Below are 27,616 nucleotides of genomic sequence, written 5' to 3' on the forward strand. Positions count from 1 at the left end.
CTAAGTGTGTAATTAGGTGCTAAATTTTGATTAATTGTTACATATTTGTTATAAATAAATTAAACTGGAGATGTATGGATGTTTATGGTAATTAATTGTAGCTATTTCAAGTTTATGGGTAAGTAAAATATGTAAAATCGGGTAATTAGAATGAATTTTTGACAAAATAGGTATAGTAGTTTGCACATAGGTGTGTGTCCTTTCACATGGGCGTGTGGGTTTTTGGGGGTTTGATTTTTGGTTTTTGTAATCTAGTATTCTAATTTGCTTAATTTATAATTTAGTTATAAAACTTGATTAGATTAATTGAAGCCTTTAATGATAGGAAAACTTGGTAATATTTTAGGATTAAACTTGCAACTGTTGATATTAGTAGAAACACTTTCAATTTTTTTTTAATTTGGAAAATGTACTAAAAGTTTGTAAAACTTACGATTTAGTCCTTAATACTAAAACTTAAATTAGACATAGTAAATGAACTCAAGTTAAGCTAAAATTTTTAAGGTTTGCATAATTTGACTAAAAGAAGGTCGGTAACTATTTAGAAATAAAATCGGTATAGTTTAACCTTAGGTGGTAAAATAACCAAAATACCCTTAGGTTTAAATACTTATAAAAAGTTTAAAATGGTTTACAAATTGCTTCTACATTAATAAATGATAGTTAATTAGTCATAAATGAGGTGTTATATGGTGGGGGTGTGCGTTGGGTGGTCGTTAGTTGGAGAGTTGCTTCTGTGACTAATGTAAAGTTTCAAATTTGGGATGGCCATCCCGGTCGGGTTTGGGGTGTCACATACTAAGTGGGGAGACCATATTGTAATATGAGTTAATCAATTTTTTTCATGAAGGTATGTTTTAAGTGAAATTTGCTCAAGTTTTAAATTTTTGCACAATAATATTAGCTTTAGTGTAAGCATAAATCCTTATTATTTCAAGTATTTTTATGCTAATTAAAGTTGTGATATGCACGTTGATCTTAGTGATTGTGTATAAGGGCTGCCATGAAAATTTGTAATTCCTTAGAAAAACTAAACATGCATGAAAGTTTAAGTCTTTAGAATTGACTTAGTAATTTTTTTGCAAAACCCTAAGAGGCATGGTAGTTTAAAAATGATTTAGGTGAATTTTGTTTGATCTGTTTAAGCCTTTCATGCCAACCTTAGTGAATATGCATCCTTTAAAACCGTACTTTGAGCTATATAACCTGATTTTTCTTCTAAACCTTACATTAATGAGCCACCACTTCTTTAATATTTATCGCTATTTGTCCCAAATCTTAAACTCAATTCATCTAGAATATTTTTGTGATTAAGTTTGGGGGAGTTAAAGAGAAGTACTGGATGCTTAAGAACAAAATGCTGAGCTGTATGCTCAAGAAAGCATCTATTTATGTTAAAAAACACACAGAGCTTGGTCAGTTGAATATGGTGTTGTGGGAACTTATCACGTTCTGTGAATTGGTAAGGCATCAAAATACATAACTGTCCTGATTACAAGAAGATGAATCCAACTCTACCTTTTTCTTTTCATAATGCAATTATTTTTTAGAAGGGCACTAGGAGACATATGAAGTAGCTTTGTTCTGTTATTTGTACTGATTGCATTGGCACTGATTATTGGTATGGTTAGCATGGGAAAGTCCCATTAGTATGTAATCTAGTTTGCGTGGGCAATGGAGTGGTAGTTGGAAAGAAATTATAGATGTGGATGTTGTAGAATCTAGTTATTGGTATTGACTATGGTATTGATCAATTGTGCTGAGTTTATCTCGTAGTTGTTCAATGGCAATGAAATATTATGGCTGATGCTCTAACAATAGCAAGTAAAAGGAGTCCTTCATTTTTGAAAGTTGGGAGATGATTATTGTGGGCTACATATTAGTTTTGCTTTGAGTTGATGTTGATTGCCTCAGGTCAAATGTTTTTCAAAGCGAAAGATTGCTTTGAGAGTGTTTGTAATGTTTTTGTCTTTAAAAGAGGTTGTCATTTTTATATCGACTGAGCAAATATATATATATGTTTAAAAAATTCAGTTGTTGAAAAAAGATGTACAAAGAGAATGTGTACACAAATTGAAAAGAAGTTGGTGTTCTTGGGGATAATTACATTTGGAAGGTCTGACGTAAGCTAAGTCTAAGGTTTTAGCCTAAAAATTATATATCTTTTTCCTACCTTGACCTAAGCTACATTACAACTATAATAAAGACCTATTGATTTAGATTTTTGTGCCTACTACATTAGTGGAGAGGACTTACTGAGCTCAACATATGAAGACATAATTTAAACTTTAGCATTGTTGCTTAGCATTACTCGAAGGAAACAAAAATTGATTGGAAAGAACTTAATGCACATTCATGAGGAGAAGGAATTCAATCCATAAATTTTATAACACCTTAGTACTTAAGAAAATTTGGAAAATGTACATACTTGAGTTGTATCTTTGCGAAATTTAATTTGAGTATGATTTCACTTATGCATGACCAAATGAAGAATTAATTATGCTTAGTGTGTTACAATTATGAGTTTTTGCCTCTATAAAGTGTCATTACCCGGGTTGAGCAATGAATTAAGTTTAGGGGTGTGATAACTCTATTTAGAGTTATCTTTAGCACTATTAAACTAGTAATTCATGCAAAATTTCAGTGTTTGATAACAAATTTTGGAGTTTTTGTTATAATTTTGTCTTATTATCTAATACTAAGATGGATTTGCTAATTTGATCATTTCATACACTAAAACACATTATTTTTGCAATTTTTGAGTCAGTTGATACATTAGAAGAAAAGTCAGTCTTGAAGCTCACCTTTTGATGCTTAACGCTGCATCATTTTCACAGCATAAGCCATGTAGAAAAGGGTTGATTTATGATCAAATTTGGATGCCCAATTAAAGAAATATTGGACCTTGGAAATTTTCTTGACAAAGCTCAAGAATTGGGTTTGCAAAATGAAAAGTCTACTAAGGAGATAGAAGCCCAAATTGTCCACTAAGAAGGAGAAGGCCCGACTGTCCATAGAGGTGCCCAAATCAGCCAACCAAGATTTGGTAGAATATCTAAAATCAGCCACAGAAATCCCACATGTGACCATCCAACTCTCCTCCTCTTTTCAAATTTTCTTTCCAATGAATCAAGCTAAAAATAGAAAAGTCATCCACCCACTTTCCTTAAAGCAAGGGTCATCATTTAAAAAGAGATTTTCAAGGCTCTCATTTGCTAAAAATAGCCAGCCTCTACAAGTATAAATAGCCCCTAGTTATTCCCTCATTTAACTCATCCCTCATTCACCATCTCTTCTCTCATTCTCTCTTTTTTCATTTCTCATTTGAGAGAGCAACACAAGAGTTGTAAGGAGTATTTTAGAAGTTCTTGTAAGCAGCAAAAATTCGGTATCTTGAAGGTAGTTGTGCAAAAAAGCAAAGCAGAAGAACGGAGGAAAAGTAATACAAGCTGTGCAACGGAGAAACACTGGATTTGTCTTCTAGTTTCTTTCCCTCAATTCTTTTTATTTTGTTCTAAATTTATGAACATGATTGCTAAATATATTTCTACTTTAGATTTGATTATAATTGCTTAACTCTGTTTATATTAGATTGATTTCATTCTTTTAGCTTAAATTATTAAAATTTTGTTAATGATGTTATGTGGCTTGGTTGTTTATTCATTCAGATAAAATCATGAACATATTATTCATGAATTATAAATGTAGGGATGCAATTGAATTCATTATTAAATAAGAACCAGATTGTAATTAATTATACAATATTTGAATGGTGCATGTTTGATCTTTTTATGATAAAATTAGGTCAAATTAGTCATAATATCGAAAGAAATTTATCACCTTGTATAACCTTAGTATTAGTGTGATTAAACTGTTTGATATAGAAATATTATTGTTACCTCACATAATTTGATGTCTACTTATGAAAATTACTAAGTTGATTGAACATAAACATATGCTAAAAAAACTTAATAATTAATTAAGTGTGACTTTATGGGTTAATAAATAGCCAAGTTGCCATGGAATTCTTTTGTAACATCATTAGCATTGTTTAAGTAATTCTAAGTTAAAGAAGGCAATTCTTTTATGCCATAGTAATTAAAACTTGTGGATTATTGCTTATTACTCTGTGTTCACACTAGTCATTAAATTTTTAGCATACATAGTTGATTTTTAGTTAAGTTAATTAGTTAGTTCAAAATTCTCTTAATTAATTTTAATCCCCAAGTTGTTAAGTGATAAATTTCACCATAATTGTCTACACAGCCTTTGTTGAGACGATACTTTTACTTACTTTATTACTTGTTGACGACTGTGTACATTTGCACATCATTCAAAAATCAAGGTAAGTTAAGAAAATTTCTATAGATTTACTAAGCATTCAATATGCTTACTCTGTTATCTCCCCTTCCCTTGTAGATTGCCAACGTGCGAAACTTGTAAATGATTAAATGAATTGTTTTGGTATGTAATTGGAATGTTTTGGTGCATTTAAATTTAAGTGTTTTGTGCACAAAATTTATAGATTGTGTGGTAGTTATGAAATATGTACCAAATGGCTTAAATCTTACCAAAATCAGAGTCCACGTTCAGACGTAGGTGATGGTTGTCGTGACGAGCTTTGGGCTTCAGGTTATGACGTGACGAGGAACACCATTGTCCCGACGAGGCCAAGTCAGTATGTCATGTCGCGATGTTGACCTGAAGTTTTGTAACTTTTACAAATTGGTCCTCGTTCGATCTCGGGCTAACTTTAAGAGCACACATAGGCTTGTATAAGACTTGAGAAAGGTTGTATATCATATCTATTTCTTGAAATGCTTATGTTTGCATGTATTATACTTTGGATTGAATGTTAAATGATTGTAGTTACTCTGACAACAACTTTAGAATCCTGTAGTTTGGACTAGGCGATCGAGCTGGGTAAGGAGTGTTACAAGGACAGTGCTACTTGCACTCTTAAGTGCAAGAGCACTATTTGTTCAATAATGAGAGGGGAGAGGAGCCCATATGTTTCATTGAAAGGTTAAGAAACATGCTTCTTAACAATCTTCATATTTGAGTCCTCCAAACTATGCTTTTCAACATCCTAATGGTGGAACAAACGTAAAGATCCTATCAATCTTCCTAAGGTTAGCACCACAACATTCTCAATATGAAATGCAGTTCCTAATGTGAACTTTACAACCTTTCTAACATGGAATGTCGTTTCCAAAGTTAACTCCTCAACCTTTAAAACATGGAATATTGTTCCCCAAATTAGCTTCATAACTTTCTCAATATGGAATGTTATTCTCAAAGTGTAATTGTAATAAAAACGGTGCGTTTAGAAATTGATGCTAGGAATGCTACTACATTCTAGTATTGTGGCCGTAATAGTTAGTAACCAAAAACAAGTGTATCCACTTCCAACTCTTTTTGAAATTCGAATATAATTAAAATAACGAATTGATTGTTTGATATACCCGGACCAAATCTAAAAACCTAATCCATAAACTCAATTTGGCCCAATCACTCAAGGCATCTCAAATTTAAGAGGATAATATATTGATGGCCGAAAAAGAACTGGATATATTTTAATTTTCTCGGAAAAAATATATACAAAGGAACTAGGAATCTTCCTCTTTCTGTCCTTAAAAACGTCTTTATCAAGCCTGGAAATAGCAAAACAATAAGTCTATCTTCTCTTCCACTTTCCATAACCAAAACAAGAAAATCCAAACATAGAAAAGCAGAGAACTGAGAAATGGCGGTCGGGAGAGAAGATGTGGAGATTTTAAAGCCCAGAATTGACAAACGAGAGTATCGGAGGATCGTCCTTAGAAATTCCCTTCAAGTTCTTCTTATTAGCGATCTCGATACCGACAAGGCAAATTAATTTTTCAATTCCTTCTTCACTTTCATTTCATTAGCAATTCCATTACTATTATGAACCTTTCTTTTTTTCTTTCTTTCTAATTTCTTTGTTTTTTTGATGTTACAGTGTGCTGCTTCTATGAATGTGGGTGTCGGTTCCTTTTGTGACCCTGACGGCCTCGAAGGCCTTGCCCATTTTCTTGGTATTGCTTATCTTTTTCATCCGTTTATTTTATCTTCCATTTGTATTTGTGAACTGTCTGGAAATTTTTTGTTCCTTTTATACTTTAAATTTTAACAGTATGTGACTTTAGTAATTCTGTTCCTCATAGTGTTATTAAATAATTTGAAGGGGCTAAAATTTTGTAATCTGTATCGCTCACTAGTATATGCCATTAATGCTGATTACAAAAATTCTTTTGGTCAGTAAAAGTAAGCTTATTATTTCTGGGTTCAACTTCCCTTATCGTAAATAATTCAAAATGATCTTATCGAATTTATGATTATTTTTGGTGGTATTATTGTTTCTGTGCATTGATTTAATTGTTGAAATAACTCTGGTCCAGCAAATGAACAAGAATTGCATGGTAGTGCGATAGTTATGATTTTTACTTAGTTTTTTTATGTTTAACATGTCGTCCTCCCTTGCAGAGCACATGCTGTTTTATGCTAGTGAGAAGTATCCCTTGGAAGATAGCTACTCAAAGTATATAATAGAGGTATTGCTCTTCTTAAATGCAGTATGGTCATGTATTGATGCGTGCATGCAGTCTTAATGATTACTTTTAATAAAGTTAAAGTTCTTCATGTTTTTATTACTAACTTGCTATATAAGTATGTAGATTGAAATTGTAAAGAAAGGAAAGGAAAGAAAAATCCCAAGTTTGAGCGGGGTTAAGGTTCTTAGTATCTCTAGTATTGCTTACTAAGTGCATAGTCACTTGCATCACACCTAAATAGTCATGCCATTACAATTACTGTGCCTTTATTAGGTCAGGTATTTGGATCAGTTATTGGGCGTTATTGATGTATAAAACTGTATAATAGATAAGCAGATCAAAAGATGTTTTATTGATACAAACCTTTTAAACTATAAAAGCATCAATATTATTTTTGAAGCATAAATAAAAGGGTGATTACAAATTCTTGGTATCTTTTTTGCCAAAATATTTCAATAATATTATAATCACAGAAATACACATAATAGATAAGAAATCTTAATCTTAAACCAATTGAACATCAAATTTGAAAGGATTCCTGTAAGATGTATGTGATCTAATAACTGATTATTGTTAGCTAACTTTGAATAAAATTAACTTCAAAATTTTTGAAGAGATGCCATAAAACAAGAGGCTTATAGTGAAGTAAAATTATTTGTATGACTTGTTTTCAGATAGTATTCCTTTGATTTAAAATTTACGTAGTTCTTTTTTCCTGATCTACAGCATGGAGGCAGCACAAACGCCTTCACAGCTTCTGAGATGACCAACTATTATTTTGATGTCAACAGTGATTGCTTTGAAGAGGCTTTGGACCGGTAGATGTTGTTTGTGCAGTCTTTCTTTAGCTCTTATTTTCATCAATGTTCATTTAATGTATGTGAGATTGGGTGTTTTCCTGTCACTTGCTCTCTAGGTTCGCACAGTTCTTCATCAAACCATTGATGTCAGCTGATGCTACCATGAGGGAAATTAAAGCTGTCGATTCTGGTTAGCTTTTTGGTTCTTGGTTTACTTTACAAATGGATTTCCTCTATTTTAATCAATAATTAATCAACACTATTCTCTTTCTTTCTAGAGAACCAGAAAAATTTACTGTCCGATGCATGGAGAATGAACCAGGTATTATTTTCTTTTTTTTGAATCACCCTTTGTCTTCTGGAAGCTTGCAAGATCTCAGCTTTGACTATTTAAAAATGTTAATCATTTTTTTCTGGAAGAAATGGAACCTGGAATTGATCCCCGATTCCTCAATTGCAACTTTAATATTTTTTGTGATTCCTCTCCCGCCAATGCTTTTTATGGTGTTAATTCTTATCGCTTTTGCTTTAATGATCAAAACCAAAGCCCAAAAACTATTGTCTTAGGAACATCTTGTAATGTTTTCCATAAATTACTGTTGAAAATTCCATATGTGTATGTGCTTGTCAAGTTTCGATTCTCATTTACTACTAACTTGGTGTTTGGCTGGAATTCACAGAGACAAAAGTCACTTACTAACATGTTGATTCCTCAAAGTGGTGAACTGAGCTTATGTTTGGAAGTGTTCTTTCATCCTTTGATATTGACAGATGAAGATGATTGGATATACCATGTCATTAAGGGCTATTCATCAATTGTTTCCTCTGGTCCTGTTGAGGGTTTATGGTGTCATGGTTATTGTGGTTTCATTGCTATTTAGAGAGAGAGAGAGATTTGTGATTATTAAGTACACTTGGTTGCAGTTCGTATTTGAGCAATTGTTTGTGAGTTTGAATGCAATCTAATCATCTCAAGTGGTTGATTTATGCTATTAAAATTAATTAAGAACTGATGATTGTTGGAAAAATTAGCAAACATTTAGAAACTTCCCAATCTTTGTCTTTCTTGAAAATAAATGAGAATGTGTTTCTTGCATTTAGTTGAGTAGAAGAAAATTTTGACGGATTATGGGTATTGGTGGTGATCAAATTGATTCAGAACTTTTATTTTGTACTAGTTTGCACTTACTACTTGATCCATCTCATTTAAGTTCATGTTAATATTCTTCAATGGTGAACCTTTTAGATGTATTCCTATCTTGTTTTATTTTTTCCTTCTATGCAGCTTCAGAAACATCTAAGCCTGGAAAGTCATCCATATCATAAATTCAGCACAGGTTAAAAACCTTTCCTAGTTGATCTTCCTTCCTTCTTCCCTTTACCTTTTCTCTCTCCCCTCTTCTGTTAAGTTGAATTCTTGCCTAAGCAGGTTATAGGGCATACTTTCTGCTTTATAGTCAATCAATTAACCTAGTGATATTGGATATCGGATATATATTTCCTTTTGGATCATTTCAAATTTTGTGGGAGGGAGATGGGTTGCGGAGTTTTAAACCCTGGCCATTGGTACCAATTAAAACAACAACCTTGCCACTAGAACTGGGGCTTTGTTGGCTGGTGATATTGGATATTAATTATCAAAAAATTGAATGAAAAGTTCTGCAATAAAAACCAAATTCTGAAGCTGATGATGTGTAATTTAGCATTTCTACATTTTTTATTTTGCCAACAATTCTGTCTGGATGTCTTTGATTCTGAGATACTTATTCCCCTGACAGATGCTAATATCTTCCTACTCTTATCTGGACTTGAATGGATTAGATTTAAGTGCTCAGTTTAATTACTTTACTTCCTTTTTGCGTATGCTCCTGTTTTCAGTATTCCTTAAATATGCAAGGATCGGTTCTTGTACTGGATCTTAATTTTGAGATACATATGCATCTGTTTCTTTCTCAAATAATTTCTTTGGCTTTCTCTTTTTTCTTCTTTTATTCTACTGGGGGTGTATGAATTTTATTTCCCTTATCTCTATCACAGTTTGCCTCTCCTCCTTTTGGCATCTTCCTTTGTGTTTTGAACTTGTAAAGACAGAATTGATACTACTCTATAACTCTATCTTCTTATGCTTATCAGTAACTTGTTCCTGTATAGGGAATTGGGATACTTTGGATGTTAGACCAAAAGCGAAGGGAGTAGACATAAGGCAAGAACTCCTTAAATTCTATGAAGACAAATATTCAGCCAACCTCATGCATCTGGTTGTTTATTCAAAAGGTTGGTAACTAAATTTTCCAGTAACTTAAGGGCTCTGGCTTTGGTAAGAAGAAAAGAAGCTGTTGCTATAATCATCAAAATTATAATTTCTTTGTTCTTTAATTTCAGAAAGCCTTGATAAAATTCAGTGTCTGGTGGAGGACAAGTTCCAGGAAATTCGAAACTCTGATAGAAGCCGTTTCCAGTTTCCTGGTCAGCCTTGCACATCAGAACACCTTCAGGTATACAGTGCTGTGATGTTGCCTATGCATCATCATCTTATGTTTGTCACAGTTTTAAGCAAAGAGAGAGTACTCTTCCGCAAGGTTCAATGTTCTAAGAGACTTTTTTTTTTGGCTGGTTTCTTTTCTGTTTGTTTTTTTTCTCTTCAAGTTGCAGATTCTTGTCAGAGCTGTTCCAATAAAACAAGGCCATAAATTAAGAATTGTATGGCCAATAACTCCCAGCATTCTTCATTACAAAGAAGGGCCATGCAGGTATCTTGGTCATCTTATTGGCCATGAAGGAGAAGGATCTTTATTTTATGTCTTGAAAAAATTGGGTAGGTTGCACGTCATTATATGCTTTAGAAATCTCAAAATTTATGCCTCCCTAATATTTAGGATGTGTCCTCTTTAAATCCAGGTTAAATGCAGACATGTATTGCATTTGGTTCTCATATACAAAAATCCTAGTCCATGCCTATCCATTATATGGGTAAAGTAGATAATATTAAACAACATGAAATATTAAAGAATTTGAGGCATCTTAAAATATGAAAGAGAGAAGTCGGTCTGATGGAGTACATGTGTGTAAAAGAACCTAGTCAGAAGTTGTCATGTAAATGGGTTTATGGACTCTGACCCTACTTCATAGGAAAAGTAAATAATATATGGTTTTATTAGTACAATTTCTTTTTTCATTTTATGATTGTGTTTTCAATTCATTGGCGTCACTGCATTTGTTGCACCGAACTCAATCATGGGCCTTGTTATTAGTCTTAGACTGGCCTTTTGATCTTATATCATTACGACAAATTTTATCGGAGTATTTGTTTATCTTTTATTTGTTCCTAAAAGTAATGTGCTTCTTTACTTGAATATTTAGTTTATTCCATATGCTTCACTTCTCTTTAAAGGTTCATTTCATCTCGATGATTGAGGAAGGAATACATAATGTATATTTGCATATGCATATTTATTTATATATGTCTAAGGACATCATATGTCTTTATCATGTGTATATTTAGTGAATTTTGTACATGCATATGTATGGAACCTTTTAGGATGGGCTACTGGATTGTTTGCTGGTGAAGGTGAATGGACTTCAGAGTTTTCTTTCTTCAACGTTGTAATTGATCTTACTGATGCTGGCCAGGGTTAGTTTTTATTTTCATAAACATCCTCTCTTATATCATATGGTGTTTGATATGATCATTGGAGCCTTATTTAATGGTAAATATTACAAAGGCTTGTAAAGTTTGTGTCGGAAAACAATGATGTCTTTGAACTTGACTAATATTGTTTTCCATTGAGTAAATTTCAGATCGCATGCAAGACATAGTTGGGTTACTATTTAAATATATTCAGCTGTTGCAGCAATCTGGCGTTTGTAAATGGATATTCGATGAGGTATGCATATATTATACTTAAATTAATTCTTTTAGGAGTTGTTGACCATTCATTGTTACTGTTTATCATCATTTGAATATGTCTTTGTTGCTTGTGTGTGTGATCATATGTCTATTTTAACTTACCCACAAAGACTGCATTTTGATTGATAATATACTGCTGTTTAGTAGATCTTGTGAAAACAAATGTATTGATTTGTGATTATTGGCTTGTCTATAACCTCTTTAGAGGAAATGTGGCTCTCTTAGATTTAACTTGTTTGACAGGGGGGAAAAAAGAAGATTTGGATTTATTTTGTCATTGAGTTTTTGGCTTATGGGAATTATGTTAAACTATGGTAAGGATAAGGGTTGATGGGTAATAGAAAGGAATGTGACTAAGGCTACTAAGAAGAGAGTTAATTACAGTTTAGAGGCAGAGATTTTATGCTATGAGCAGTAACAGTATCCCAAGAAGATTGTAGTGAGAGAGTGGGTTTTTTTTTTTTCTATGGGATTTGATTTAAATATATGGGTAAGCTAGAAATGGAGAGAAGTCAGGAGAAAGGGAGGGAGTTAATATCAGAATATGGGGGAAATGTGTTTGTGACCATGAAGATTGAGATTGGGAAAGTATTTGGGCTTTAGCTAGGAATCATAACTTTACTAATTGAAAGCACAGTGAAATCTAAATAACTGGTGTTTCAATGATTTCTGAACTAATTTAAACCATTTCTGATAAAAGAACCATGTAACCAGCTTGGTCTCCAAGAAAGTAAATGTAACTCAAATTATCTACTCTCAACAGCTTAAACCTAGTGCACTAAAATTAAGGAACTACAGTTTTGCCTTTGACATGAAAGCAACCTAAATTTGTAAAATAATAATACAAGATCAGATTGGTACTCTTTTAGGGGGAAATTTATTCTATTGCAGTACTTTTGCAGCCAAAAATCAGTTGATTACCCTATGATTAATTTGGTTAATTTTTGGGTAATAGAAGTGAAAACTTTCATGTTTATCATTTTGTATCTCTTCGTGGGGTCTTCCCCCCCCCCGGGGCGCTTTTTTAAAAACATATGAACAAGTGTAAGAAGACTTGATTAGCTTTCATATCCATAGGCACATTGGGCATGGTGATTTCAGAATTCATGTGGAGAGTTTGCTCAATGTGTCAATTTATGTATGTGCACCAATGGTTTGATTTAGTGGTGGGCGGTATCTCTTTATATTAATGATTCTAAGATACTTTAATTTGTGAATGAAGCTATCAGCCGTTTGCGAGACAGGATTTCACTATCAGGACAAAATCTCTCCTATCGATTATGTTGTAAATATTTCATCAAACATGCAGGTAATTCAATTACATCCCTTTTTATCTCTTTTTAACCCCCATATATTGCTTGAAAAATTTTCTTTAAGGGTTTTTCCGTTCCGTTAGTGTTTTGATGTCATTTTCACTTATAGTTCTGTATTCTTTTGTTTCATGCCATAGTTTTATGAAAAGACCTATCTAAATTAGAACTTTTCCACGAGGGATAAGCCAGTAAAGCTACTCTTGATTTTGCTACTTTAATTACAATGAATGGAAAGAAAGGATTTTTTTGTATATTTGATGACATGAAATGAAACATGTTTTTACATGTTTTGTTATATATTTGGTGTGTAATAGAAGTAACATGGGCAATTCAATTTCTTTGAATGGTAAATTTACTTTGATTATTTGAATGGCTTTTACCACTTGATGTTAACGGAACTTGGAATGACCATCATCTAATAATAATCACAGCTTTCTATTTTATGTACCACTTGCAAAATGGAATTGAAGAGTCTATTGCAACTTGAAGTGGTCACATGTTAAATCCAAATCTATTCATGAGGACTATATTTAATCCATAACATACACATTTGAGGTACATGCGAGAATAGGTGTTTAGCGTGGAAGTAGAGGAATTAGGAAGAACACAATGAAAACAGACACTACAAGATATTGAGATTTTATTAAAAGTTTCATAGGACTGAAGAGAGTGCACTATTTAAATGTTGGTCTATGAATTAAACCATTATTATCCTTCAAAAGAAGAATATGGCTGTGGGAAAGAATCAAATGGAAGAGATAAGACAGATAGGCTGATAATGTACCCACAAAACTTGAAAAATTCAGCTTATGAAAATTCAAAATGATGTTTAGTCATCTTTTTCTGGTAAAAACAGATTAATAGATTGGCAAAACTCCACAAAACTTGAAGAATTCAGCTTATGAAAATTCAAAGTGTTGTGTAGTCATCTTTTTCTGGTAAAAACAGATGTATAAATTGGTCCAAAAAAGTTTTGCCTTGTGGTTTTACTAAACATTTGGAGCTGTTTAGGATTATAAAGGTACTATTTTGTATCATTTCTGTTTTGAAAGTTCCAGTTATTTGTCCAAATCTTGTATGGCCTATTGAATTGCCTTAAATTCACCAAAACACATTGGCCATATGATGTTATAGTTTTCTCTCACTTGGGTTCTTTAGATTTTGGAGTAAATTTCTGAATTTTTATCAAACAGTTTTACACTTTTTTCTTCTCCAAATACATTTCTTCTTTTAAAGGTTAGCATGGTGTAATATCAGGTAACTCAACCATAGCTGGTGGCCTAAGTACTGCGTGTAGGGTCAAGGATGCTACATTAGACTTAATCTAGCTCCTGTCCAAATAGAGAAAACCTGGATGAAGCTGAGTTGTTTAGAGTTTTCTTGGATCGTGGCAATTAACTAGAAATATCCCTTCTAGGCTTCACTTGGTGGGAGATGGAAGGGAAAGTTTTTTTCAATCAGATCTATGCTGTAGAACTCCTCTAGTTATGGCATTTTGAACTTAGCTTTAAAGTTTTCCAATCCAAAAGAAAAAAATTAATCCATCATTCCATCTTTCCTCTTCGCGTCATTCCTACTGAGCAAAACTAAGCAACTATTCATGAATGTCCTAATTTGTATGGTGTTTTGAGAGGGTTTTCTATGAAAAAGAGCTGTTTGACTACTGAGAGATTTCTTAAACGTGTGTTTGACCATGGTGATTTATCCCTCTGGTCCTGAAGTTGCATAATATGTATAATTAGGTTTTACCATGCTCTAGGAGAGATATATGCTTGTCTCTTCTGGCTAAAAGGAGTTGGCTATTTTTCCATTGAGTGTTTTTATGTTGTATATTTAGGCAAAATATACTGTGTTGGAATTCCTTAAATTAAGCAGATTTCTACCTTAGTTCTAGGAATTTCCTTGTACTATTAGCCATAATCAAATTATTAATTTTTAGGGATGGGCTAATTTCTAGAGATTATTTCTTTTTTATTTTTCCTGCTATTCTTTAAAAGGCTTAGTCGATTAGAAAAATAAGAATAATTCTTCTTCCTAAACTTGTTCATGGTATCGAGCATCGAGAATTGATTGATCCTACTCTTTCTTCTCTTTTCTTGTTCTGCTTTTCTCTGTTAGAAACCCTACTACCATGGGTGACACCGAAAATTCCTCTGAGACTCTTCATAAACTACTCAGGACTCCTACAGCCAGTGGGTCACTAGCTATTCAAGGTATTGCTTTAAATACTACACACGAACCTATCACAACTTCCCGGATACTAGACTCGGTGTGTCAGACCACATGACAGTAATCTAAGTTTGTTTCACACCTATTTACCTTGTCATGATCACTCTCGGATTCGCATAGTGATGGATCTTACTCGCTAGTGGTGGAATTGGGACAGTTAGACTTCTTGAAAATTTTTCCCTTGATAAAGTTTTACATGTTTCAAATCTTTCTTATAATTTACTCTCAATTAGCAAGCTTACCAAGGATGAAAAAGTACTTGTTGAATTTTACGCTTTAGGTTGTGTGGTTCAGAACGAGAATCGGGAAGATGATTGGCACTTGCTAAAGTTGATGATGGCTTATATGTTTGGAACAAAAAGCAGTTCACAAGAAGGATGGCCTTATCTACATCAAAAGAAGATTCTATCATGCTATGGCACCGTAGACTAGGACACCCAAATTTCATGTACTTGAAGAAATTGTTTCCTCTACTATTTCTAAATAAGAAAATAAGTTCATTGAATTGTGAAGTTTGACAACTTTCTAAACACACTCGTGTCCCTTATCCTTTGAAACCTTATGTTCAATCTCAACCTTTCTCTTTAATCCACAGTGATCTATGGGGAGCCAATCGAGTAAAAAACATCACAGGGCTAGGTGGTTCATAACTTTCATTGATGACCACACTAGAGTTTGTTGGATCTATCTCCTTAAAGAAAATCCAAGTCTCTAGAGCCTTCAAAATTTTCATTCAATGATTCGAACCAGTTCAACTCAAATATTCACACCCTTAGAACGATAATGGGAGAGAGTACTTTAATTCTATCCTAAGTCCTTATCTTTCTGAGCAAGGAATCATACATCAAAGTTCTTGTCCTGACACCCTTCAACAAAACGGGGTTTCCGAGAGGAAAAATAGACACCTTGTAGCCGTGGCTCGTGCTCTTATGTTTACTATGGGTGTACCAAAGTATTTATGGGGAGAAGCTATCCTCACTGCTTGTTATCTTATAAACTGACTCCCATCTAAGGTATTAAACTTTCAAACACCTTTACATACTCTTCAAAAAAATTTTCCCTTGTTTCGTGTTCCTAATCTCCCAACCAAAACATTTGGTTGCAAAGCATTTGTCCACAACCATCAACCTAACCGATCTAAACTTAATCCTAGAGCCCACACTTGTGTCTTTATTGGTTACTCACCTACACAAAAAGGGTACAAGTGTTACTCTCCAACCTTACACCGGATGTTTGTGTCCCTTGATGTTACTTTCTTCGAAAACGAGCCATATTTTTCAGCCTCTCATCTTCAGGGGGAGATACCTAGTGAAGATGAGGCCTTGAGCAATCTTCTCATTATACCTCAAGACTCTATCAACCTTACCACCACTACAAAACTTGCTGAAAATCCTACAGCCACTGTTTTTCCTGTTTTTCCTATCTCCACTGTTCAGCAACAAGAAACAAGGGTGATTAACCATACGAATGAAGAAAAACAGCCTACTCATTCTGAAAAACAAGAAAAACCTCAGGGGCTTCGTGTATACTCTCGGAGACATCAATTTGCTGAAACAAAAACAGCAATGCCAATGCCATCTTTACCGAGGACTGTCTTGAGGAAGAAGTTTCACCTCCATCTTCCATCTATCTTCCAATTGTAGTAAGAAAGGGCACTAGGAGTCGCACTCAACATCCCATTTCTCGGTTTGTATCCTATGGAAACTTGTCTAAATCCTACAATGCCTTTGTTTCTAATGTTGACTCTATAGAAACTCCAAAAACATAGAAGAGGCTCTTAAGTCAACCAAATGGAGGCAAGTCGTGTTGGAAGAAATAAAGGCTCTTGAAGACAATGGAACTTGGGAAATATTTAAACTACCTCTTGGGAAGAAGACCGTGGGTTGTAAGTGGATTTTCACCACAAAATTTAAACCAGATGGGAGCATTGATCGATACAAGGCTAGACTTGTGGCGGGGTTTCACTCAAACATATGGGTTGGACTATGAGGAAACATTTGCACGGTGGCCAAATTGAATACTATTCGAGTGCTTCTCTCAATTGCTGTCAACTTAGAATGGCCTTTGATCCAATTGGATGTAAAGAACGCTTTTCTCAATGGAGAATTAAGCGAAGAAGTCTACATGGATTTTCCTTTGGATTCGAAGGAAGCAAGGGCCAAGTATGCAAGTTGAAGAAGTCCTTGTATGGACTAAAGCAATCCCTAGGGCTTGGTTTAATCGTTTTCCAAAGCCATGACTAGTAGACATTATACTCAAGGTCAAGTGATCACACCTTATTCTACAAACACTCGGATAATGGGAAGTGTTGTATTCTCATTGTCTATGTAGATGACATAATATTGACAGGGGATGATTCTATTGAAATTGAAAGACTAAAAGAGTTCTTAAGTCTTGAGTTTCAACTTAAAGACTTGGGGAATCTTTGATATTTTCTAGGAATGGAGATAGCAAGGTCAAAGGCAGGTATTTCAATCTCTCAAAGAAAGTATGTTCTTGATCTACTTTCTAAAGTCGGACTGTTGGGTTGCAAACCAGCCGAGACTCCTATGGAACCCAACCTTAAATTAGGAACTGATAAGGATGGAGAAGAGGTAGATAGGGGGAGATATCAACAGTTAGTGGGAAAACTTATCTTTCTCACACTCGTCCGGACATAGCTTTTGGAGTAAGTGTTATAAGTCAATTTATGCATGCTCCTAGGGAGAAACATTTGGAAGCTGCCTACAGGATATTGAGATACTTAAAGGGACTCTGGTAAGGGTTGCATTTCAAGAAAGATGTAAATCGAAGCATAGAAGTCTACACCGATGCAGATCAGGCAGGGGCAGTTAATGACGGGCGCTCCACAAGTGGTTACTGCAGCTATGTTTGGGGTAATCTCGTGACATGGAGGAGTAAAAAGCAATCTGTTGTGGCACGCAGCAGTGCTGAATCTGAATATCGAGCTTTGTCCCACGGTATATGTGAAGGAATGTGGTTACAACGGCTAATGGGAGAACTAAAATTATCCTATACAACACCTATAACATTATACTGTGACAACCAGGCAGCAGTTAGCATAGCTCATAACCCTGTACACCATGACCGTACCAAGCATGTGGAAATTGATCGCCACTTTATTACGGAGAAAATTAACAAAGGGGAAGTTTGTGTTTCATATCTACCTACAAGACAAGTAGCAAACGTGTTAACCAAAAGCTTGAGCAGAAAAATGTTCGAAGAAATTATGGGCAAGCTGGGTTTGATTAACATCTACACTCCAGCTTGAGGGGGAGTGTTGGAATTCCTTAAATTAAGCAGATTTTCTACCTTAGTTCTAGGAATTTCCTTGTACTATTAGCCATAATCAAATTACTAATTTTTAGGGATAGGCTAATTTCTAGAGATTATTTCCTTTTTATTTTTCCTGCTATTCTTTAAAAGGCTATAGTCAGATTAGAAAAAATAAGAATAATTCTTCTTCCTAAACTTGTTCATACTGGATATTGAAGGTTATTATATGGTTATGCTTATTTGGAACAGCTTTTCCTTATGCTAGATGATGTTAGTCTTCCTTTAGAAGAAGTGTAATGCAACTTGTGATTGACCTAGAAGCAATTATGGAAATAGAAAGGTCACCAATTCAAATTACTTGATGGACACTCCTGAGGTTCTGTATGTGTGAGTACTATTTTTTTCATTTGGTGCATCTGTGAAAGCTGATACTGAAGGATTGTTTCAGAAGCAATATCTTTCTCAAGCTCATTTGGTAGCTCTCTTAAATGCTTGTTTAGTTCCTTGTCAAGTTTCTTTTAGAGCTTTCTAAGGAAAATCGCTGATCATTTAACTAGCATGTGTTTAGCTTTGGCCTTTAGGACTTCCTTTAAACTGTCATTCTATGTCTCAATTGCCCTCATCTATAAGTTGTCCACTCTGTTGTGCATTTCCTTCAATATTGATGATCCCTTGTTGAAGCTTTGACTCTGATATTTTGAAAAGTGATTTTCAGATATATCCTCCAAAAGATTGGTTGGTTGGGTCATTATTGCCTTTGGATTTCAATCCAGCCATCATACAGAAGATAGTAAATGAGCTTTCTCCTGAGAATGTCAGGTATATGTGTGAGTAAGGTTAAACTGGAAGATTTGAAGCATTCAATTATCCCATTAGAGACAGCACTATTTACCTTTATTTTAATGCAAGTAAATCTACTTGACTTGTTTGGCCCTCCATTTGTAACTCTTATAAATTTTCAAACACGATCATTCTCTCTAATTAGTTTGAGGCTTTTCCTTAAATTTGGCATCCAAAATTTCTTCTGTGCTTGTGTGAATTATATTATACATGTCACTAAATAAATGGGTTATCAAGTTATCAAATGAATTTGCCTTAAGTCATCTGAGCTCCCCTTAAACACAATTACTATTAATCTTATTTATCTCGTTACAAACTGTTTCTGGGAGCTACCTGGAAACTTTCCCAGTGGTCTTTTTTTCCCCTCTTAATAGTAGGAATGTTTTTGTATCTTATCAGTTTAGAGAAGTTACTGTTTTGCTCTGATACAGTTTATTTCTGATAAGCCTACTTTTTTTTTTTGACAGAATCTTCTGGGAGTCAAAGAAATTTGAGGGACTGACTGACAAGGTTGAGCCATGGTATGGTACTGCATATTCCATTGAGAAAGTTAGCTCCTCAACAATTCAGGTCTGTAGTCGGATCTTGCTGATGATACGTTAATTATATTTTTAAAATAAGTTTGTTGTCTATGGATGAACTAGTCATTTGGTTCTACTGAAAAAAAAAAGGTGCTTCATCACCCTTTTTTGACTGCAGGCATGGATCTCCTCAGCTCCTAATGAGAACTTGCATCTACCTGCACCTAATGTCTTCATACCAAAAGACTTATCTATTAAGAATGCACAAGAGGAGGTTTGATGAGTCTTATTTGATTTTAGTATAATCACCTTCTTTTTACAGACATTCTGACTTCTCATATGATTATCCTTCAAAACAGGTCAAGTTTCCTGTTTTATTGAGAAAGTCATCCTATTCCAAATTATGGTACAAGCCAGATACAGTGTTCTCTACTCCAAAGGCATATGTTAAGATAGACTTCAACTGTCCCCATGCTGGAAACTCTCCCGAAACTGAGGTTCTTGCAGATCTTTTTGCACAGTTATTGGTGGATTACTTGAATGAATATGGTATGATAAATGCCAATGCTTTTGCCATAGTGGTTTAATGTGATTTGCCTGTATGATTCTACACTTTCCTCCTGACCCATCTTTTGTTTTTCTCTTTGTTGAGCATTTGATATGCAAAGCCTTCTATAGTGACAGTAGATTGTTCTTATCCTTTGAATAGGATTATATTCTTTATTAATGCCTTTTTTTTTTTTTGTGGCATTCTTCAGCTTATTATGCTCGGGTTGCTGGTCTTCTTTATGGCATAAGCCACACAGATAGTGGTTTTGAGGTACTTTTTCTTTTCTTTTTGTGGCATTGATGTGATTCTAGCTGATAATTTTTTTTCTTTGAATTAAATGGTAATTATCTATGGATAAGGTGATGAATTTTTATGACACATACATGTCTTAAATGTATTACTTATTGAAAAAGATTATATCTTTGCGAAGAATTTTAACAGAGACAGAATTTAGATTTCTATCGCAAGAAGTTGAATGGTGGGGTTTTATGTTAAAGCTCCATGTTTCTCGAGTTTGGCCGATTTTCTAAGGAGGGTTGCTGGGGTCATTTTAACCTGTGCCTGACAGAATCCTAACTTGTCCACATTGAATTGGTTTGGTGGGTCAGTTTATAAATTGTCTTGGACAAAAGGATACCAGTTACCTTCTAGCTTCCAGATAAATTTATATGTTTCTTCTTTTGGCAAAAAAGCAAAATAATTTTTGAACGCTAGTAGGTAATTGAGATCATTGGACTACCAATGCAAGAAAATCCAAATTTTGCTCTACTCTGTTATCTCTTTGTTTGGTGAAAGATGTTTCTATGCTATTAATCTTGAGAAGTGTGCTGACATGCATAATAAACCATTAATTTACAGTGCCACACCCTAAATTCTGCCTTTCTCTAGTTTGCCTCGTCTAAAGTTAGGTTAAAGATGGAATTGGCATGATATGGATGCTCTAATACATAATTTGGAAAGATCCTAGGAAAAAAAATTTCTTTCGTGGTAACCATTTTCTCTAATATGCATGTGTGCACACTTCATAGTGGTGTATTTTATTTATCATTTCTTTTATTTCTCAATTAAATGGTATCATTTTATTTTGTTTTCACTTTTAGGTGACGTTGGTTGGTTATAATCATAAACTGAAGATCTTGCTGGAAACTATAATCGACAAAATTGTTAAATTCGAAGTGAAACCTGACAGGTTTTCAGTAATCAAGGTAATGACTAAGAGAATATAATTTGCTATTTTCACTTCAGAAATAAGAACTGCCATTTACTGTCGGTGTGCTGTTGTCTTTTCCATGCTCTTCTCCTTCCTGTATGCCTTAATCATTTGTTACTTATTGATTTAAATAAGAATAAAAAAAAAAGTAATGAATATGCCTGAAGATTAATTACATAAGATATTTATATATTGCAACCTTTTATTTCTCCTCTAAATTGTCACTAACAATCAAATTTAATTTAGGTCCAAATGAATGCTTTTGTTGTTCCTCTCTTGTCAAGTTAGCTATGTATGTGTTTGGATTTTCTTGACTTTGTCCTTTCGAGCTCACAATAATTCTGATGTTTATATCTAGTGTAGATGTCCTGTGGCCATTTACAATTTGTTTCATCCATTGTCCATTCATCACATTGTCATGTCTAAATTTGATAGGCCAGAGAAGAATGTGTTACATACTGTTTGGTTAAGTTTACTATATATATAGCCATGTTAAAAAGTAAGGCATCATTGATGCCCCTTGACCTGGACTCACCTGTAGAGTTTCAAAGTACATTTCTGTTCGCTACAGTGTAGGCTTATTTCTTGGAATAATTTCCATCGAAGAAAATTTTGCTTCGAAGGTGCCAAAATTTTGTAACATTGGATTGTGGTTCCATTTTGAAAGCGATAGGCGATGGGAAAGTCTCCAGTTAGCCTCTTATAGACATAGGCTTGATATATTCAAGACGTGTGGGATTCTTATGCCACCAGTGAGAAGGCAGTGTGAGTAGCATGGCAAGGGGCTTTGTAATCTTCACCATTGACTGTCAATAAATTTTATTTGTGTTAGGAGGGTAGAAGATTTTTTCCCTGACGAATAGATAAGGACAATTTAATGATGTATCACTTGTGTAATTTTCACAGCTACTAGTGGCATAAATGTAGCCACAGCTTAGGCAACTACCTGTCTGTCAAATGTGGTGCTTTATAAGCATGCCTTTGAAGGGAAGATGAGGGTTTCCTAAGGTCCTTTTGCGGCTTTTTACGTTTCTTTAGTACCTATGACCTCTGTTTTAAAATAGAACTTAATTGATCAGTTTATCTCACGTTCCAAAATGAAGAGCAGCTGAAGGTATAATCCATGTTATGGAACATTGTTCATCCATATTTAATCATTTTCTGTCAGTTTTGGGGAAAAAAAGACGAGAAAAAAGAGAAGAAATTTTATTTAGCGCCTGGCTTCTCTATTGAAATAAAAAATGTGAATGAGTAGGCTCCTGACATGTAGTTAATTGTCAAGTTGCTAGATAGGACTGCTAAATGTTTTTAGTTAAACCTTTTTATTTGGAGTTGAATTTATTGCTTCATCAAATTGAGCATATGTGGCTTAGAGATACCTTTTTTTTTTCCCCTATTATATTTCTCCTGTTAATTAATACATCTGCTAATAACCATATGTTCTGCCTTTGCATTCTGTTTGTTTTTTATCAGGAAATGGTAATTAAAGACTATCAAAATTTCAAGTTTCAGCAACCCTATCAACAGGCTATGTACTATTGCTCATTAATACTAAAGGACCAGACAAGGTCTTGGGTGGAACGACTTGATGTTTTGCCTCATCTTAATGTGGAAGACCTTACAAAATTTGCTCCAATGATGCTCTCACAGGCCTTCCTAGAGTGTTACATAGCAGGTTTGTCATATCTTTCTTCCCTCCCTACCTCAGTTGCATTTTTGTTGCATCTAGCCATACTTGCTTGGTTCTAAAAATTGCAGTTCTTTTCTTTTATTTATTTCTCCCCCAGGGAACATTGAACGGGAGGAGGCAGAAACAATGGTTCAGCATGTTGAAGATGTGTTCTTTAAGGGTCCAAACCCTATATGCCGACCGCTGTTTCCATCACAGTTTCTAACAAATAGAGTGGTCAAACTTGAAAGAGGCATGAATTACTGCTACAGTAAGGAAGGACTTAATCCAAGTGATGAGAATTCTGCCTTAGTCCACTATATTCAGGTAATTGTGCTTGTTGGTGACCCCATCTTTAGTGCATTTTCATTCAGGAATCACTTTATCTTCCATAATGATCTTCCTTAAATTCGGAAACCAATGCCACATGTTCGGAATTAACCAATTGATGCCATTTTGATTTAAGAAAATATTTGCTGCTAAATAATTGGTGCTTTAGTTCAGTTAACTATTACCTTGTTCTGAAATGACATGGTGTTGATGTTTAGCTTTTTCTTGTTTATGAAGATTTTTTTTCTTGACCAATAGTCAATGTTATATTGCTCATTTATTGAACTCAACCTGTTATGACTTTTAACTTTTCCTGAGACCAAGTGCTGGACACAAGAAATAAAAATCTTGTATGTTTCTCTATTGGCTCCTATGGTGGTGTCAAACTTCATGAACATAGGCGCTAAAAGGAAACATATTTGTGTTGAATAGAAAACAAATATATGTTGATATTTTGGAAACAACATTGATATTCCTCGAAGGATTGTATGATTATGTGGAGGATGATATGCTTTTACGGCTCTTCTTATGGAAAATACTGTTGGCCTCTACTGCTGATTCTGTGATATGCAGCCAGTGAAACATGTTAGGAACAAACACATGGTCCTTCCATTCATCACACTAACATGATTTTTTTTGTTCTTTTGAAAGTAAGACACTAACATGATTTTTATTTTTAAAAATTTTACAACTTTCTAGAACATGTAAAGTGTCATCCGTGGCCTGTCACGTAAGGCTCTGTTTGTTCAAGCACCTGTTGAATGTTCTGGCCGGATTTACGCATCTCTGAGTAAGTAAAATGGTTGGGTGTTTTCTGTTTGTAAATGAAAGGATGTCTAGGGCTTAAAGTGGTTTCTGCACTTGGAAGGTGGAACTCCAGATTTTTGCTACAATGTAGTTATTCCCTTCCCTGCCCCACATAAGAGAATGAGCCTTCTTCTTATATCTTTTCTTTCTATTTTAGTGGTTGTTTCTCTTGTTTCTTGTGGTGGATGAGATTATGGCTGCATCTTGATTATCTAGGCTTTATTTGGTTCTGATAATATCACGTTTGAATGGTCAGGTTCATCAGGATGATTTTATACTGAATGTGAAACTTCAGCTTTTTGCTCTTGTTGCAAAGCAACCTGCCTTCCATGAGCTTAGATCCGTAGAGCAACTAGGATACATTACTGTCCTCATGCAGAGGTATGAATGGAAAATTCTCCCTAATTTATTCTTCAATTGGTCTGCCAACTCTAAGGGTTTTTAATTTTTTTTCTCATTAGGAATGATTCTGGCATCTGCGGGGTGCAGTTCATTATCCAATCTACAGTAAAGGTGAATAGCAGGTTCTTTCTTTTGTATATACCTCCTGCCTTGTACCTGTAACTTAAGAAGGCAATCTCTCTTAACAGGGTCCTGCACATATTGATTCGAGAGTTGAGGCATTCCTTAAAATGTTTGAGAGTAAACTATATGAAATGACAAATGATGAATTTAAGGTAAGATGGAGAGTTCTGCTGCTGGAAGTAATCTCTTTTTCTGGTTTTTATGTATTTTGTTTTTAGTTGAGATTGTAGGGTTTTGTAGTAGTGTTTGATAGTATAATATTGATCTTTTCATAATTCTACCATTTTTGGTATCCTAGTCAGAGAAAGATGGTTAGTATTGTTTTTTCCTCGTTTTTTCTTTTTATTGCTAGATAATGTTTTGAGTTACCGGAGAATTTGTGATAGAGTGATCCATGATCTCCCTTCTTTTGACAATTCAGAAACCCTTTCTGATGAACATCATTTCATAATATTTTTGCATTTACTAGATGAAGGGATTTCAGACTATTTCCTATAATTCCATTGTAACATTTGATGCTAGCTCGTACGTTTATGACTTTGGGGTTTTCTTTTTTTTTTTCTTCTTTTCAAGATTCGATTGTGTTCATCTGTGGTTGGATTTGAGTGAGAGTTTGTCCTTAACAGTAAATTTCCAATCTGTTACACAGAGCAATGTAAATGCATTGATTGATATGAAGCTCGAGAAGCACAAGAATTTAAGGGAAGAATCTCGGTTTTACTGGCGAGAGATCACTGACGGGACGCTCAAGTTTGATCGGAGAGAAGCTGAGGTATGTCTATCCTTCCAATATTTTCTTATCACTGAAAGAAAATTCATCTACATTTTACTCTATTCAATGAGAACACATCTACATTTTAGTTTAATATTAATCTATGATGAATGTTTTACCATCTGTTTCTAACAGGTTGCAGCATTAAAGAAACTTACACAACAAGAACTGATAGAATTCTTCAATGAAAATGTGAAAGTCGGTGCAACTCGAAAGAAAACACTTAGCGTGCAAGTGCATGGGAACCAACATTTGGCCGAATACCACTCGCAGAAAAGCGAAGCAGTTAAACCAAATACCATCCAAATTGATGATATCTTCAGCTTTAGAAGATCTCAACCTCTTTATGGTTCATTTAGAGGAGGCATTGGTCATGTGAAGCTGTAGCATAAAGGCCCATCCCTTGTTGGAAAATTGGAGAAACATTTATTTTTGCGGTAAGTTTTCATAGAAAAGTTCTACATTGGAGAAAAACAGAGAACCCCTCTTGTCTCTTAATTTATTGTTGTATCTCACTTAGTTAAGAAAAATAATTCCCTTGGTTCAGAAACAGAATTCATGTCGCCCGAATATTGAACAAATTTAAGCTCTGGTTCGAATCCACTGATATAATTGAACGTGCAATTCTATGTTGCTTCAGATTCACAAAATGTGTCTCATAGGGACATGCGTCTGATGCAAGGTTTATTCGAATTATTCTTATAAAAATAAAAGTTAATATACATTTTGTACTTTTGCGAATTAGTTTGTCTAAATTGGATTAGGTATCATTAGCCTAAATTACAAATGGATGCAGTGCAACGCCTTGCATGGCATAGACTATGATAAAGACTTACCGAGGTAGTGTTTGGATCGGAAAATCACCTTATTTCGGTATAGTTGTCACGAAAATTTTGAATGACGTGTAAATGTACACAATAAAGTAGTAAGTAAAAGTATCGGGATTGTATAGATAATTATTGAGATTTATCACAGTGTAAACAAAGAGAAGTTTGAACTAACTAATTAACTTAAATAAAAATCAAGTATGCTAAAAAATGAATGATAGTGTGAACAAAGAGTAATGAGTAACAATTCACAAGTTTTAATTACTGACATGAAAGAGTTGGATTAGTTGTCTTTTCTATTCCCGGTGAGTGGATTACTAGGGGCTATTTATACTTGGAGAAGCTGGCTATTTTTAGTAAATGAGGGTCTTGAAAATCTCTCTTCATATGACTGGCCTTTGCTTTAAGGAATATGAGTGGATAACTTTTCTATTTTTAGCTTGATTCATGGGAGAGAAAACTTGAAAAGAGGAGAGTTGGACAGTCACACGTGGGGTTTTTGCGGTTGATTTTAAATATTTTACCAAGTCTTGGGTGACTGATTTGGGCATCTTGACAGATGGTTAAGTCTTCTCCTCCTCAGTGGACGGTTTGGGCTTCTATCTCCTTAACAAACTTTTCTTTTTATTGACCCGATTCTTGAGTTGGGTAAAGAAAATTTTCAAGGTCCGATATTTATTTATTTGAGCGTCCAAAGTTTATTATAAATCACCTCTCTTTTGCATAGCTTATGTTGTGAGAATGTTGCAGTATTGAGCATCAAAAGGTGGGCTTCAAGACTGTTTTAGTGTATAAAATGATCAATTTAGCAAATTCATCTTAGTATCAGCTAATAGGACAAAATTGTAACAAAAACTCTAAAATTTATTATCAAACATTCAAAATTTGCATGAATTACTAGTTTAAAAGTACTAAAGATAACTCTATATTTTAGAGTTATCACACCCCAAAATTCATTCATTGCTCGTCCCGATGACACTTTATATAGGCACAAACACATAATTGTAACACACTAAGCATAATTAATTCTTCATTTGATCATCCATCAAGGAAATCATACTCAAATTAAATTTGACAAATATGTAACTCAAGTTGTACATTATCCAAAAAATTTTAAGTACTAGAGTGCTATTAAATTAATTGATTCAATGGGCACTAAGTTTTTTTCCAATCAATTTTTGTTTTTTTCGAGTAATGCTAAGTAACAATCCTAAAGTTTAAATTATATGTTCATCATATGTTGAGCTCAATAAATCCTCTCCACTAGTGTAGCAGGCACAAAATTCTAAATCAATAGATCTTTATTATGGTTGTAATGTGGATTAGGACAAGGTAGAAAAAAGATAGATAGTTTTTAATTCAATTAATTACAATATGGTTCTAATTTAATAATTAAATCAATTGCATCCCTACATTTATATTGCATAAATAATATGTTCATGATTTTATCTCAATGAATAAGCAA

General features: G+C 34.1%; 1 protein-coding gene across 3 annotated transcripts; it reads left to right on the top strand.

Annotated features, from left to right (window-relative positions):
- The first annotated feature begins 5,482 nt into the window (after positions 1 to 5,482).
- Positions 5,483 to 26,065, top strand: LOC108481936 (insulin-degrading enzyme-like 1, peroxisomal). Of its 3 annotated transcripts, none has more exons than XM_017785028.2 (26): positions 5,483 to 5,869; positions 5,984 to 6,059; positions 6,508 to 6,575; positions 7,302 to 7,393; positions 7,492 to 7,565; positions 7,654 to 7,697; positions 8,661 to 8,712; positions 9,527 to 9,649; positions 9,758 to 9,870; positions 10,022 to 10,190; positions 10,914 to 11,006; positions 11,174 to 11,259; positions 12,505 to 12,591; positions 18,816 to 18,919; positions 19,408 to 19,510; positions 19,640 to 19,735; positions 19,821 to 20,010; positions 20,220 to 20,281; positions 21,112 to 21,216; positions 22,695 to 22,896; positions 23,009 to 23,217; positions 24,284 to 24,408; positions 24,489 to 24,540; positions 24,618 to 24,704; positions 25,202 to 25,324; positions 25,460 to 26,065. In XM_017785028.2, the coding sequence occupies exons 1-26, from the start codon at positions 5,747 to 5,749 to the stop codon at positions 25,709 to 25,711; spliced, it is 2,910 nt and encodes a 969-aa protein (XP_017640517.1). In that variant the 5' UTR covers positions 5,483 to 5,746; the 3' UTR covers positions 25,712 to 26,065. The 3 variants fall into 3 exon arrangements, with proteins under 3 accessions (XP_017640517.1, XP_017640518.1, XP_052885340.1); XM_017785029.2 differs by having other exon boundaries at positions 10,028 to 10,190; XM_053029380.1 differs by lacking the exons at positions 5,483 to 5,869; positions 5,984 to 6,059; positions 6,508 to 6,575; positions 8,661 to 8,712 and having other exon boundaries at positions 7,326 to 7,393.
- The last annotated feature ends 1,551 nt before the right edge of the window (positions 26,066 to 27,616 follow it).

This window comes from Gossypium arboreum, chromosome 1, assembly GCF_025698485.1.
Source record: "Gossypium arboreum isolate Shixiya-1 chromosome 1, ASM2569848v2, whole genome shotgun sequence".
NCBI classification, from domain to species: Eukaryota; Viridiplantae; Streptophyta; class Magnoliopsida; order Malvales; family Malvaceae; genus Gossypium; species Gossypium arboreum.

Coding starts and splice junctions, on each gene's coding strand:
- LOC108481936 (XM_017785028.2), top strand. CDS start 5,747: ATGGCGGTCGGGAGAGAAGATGTGGAGATTTTAAAGCCCAGAATTGAC. Junction 5,870..5,983: donor GCGATCTCGATACCGACAAG/GCAAATTAATTT, acceptor TTGATGTTACAG/TGTGCTGCTTCTATGAATGT. Junction 12,592..18,815: donor ATATTTCATCAAACATGCAG/GTAATTCAATTA, acceptor AGTGATTTTCAG/ATATATCCTCCAAAAGATTG.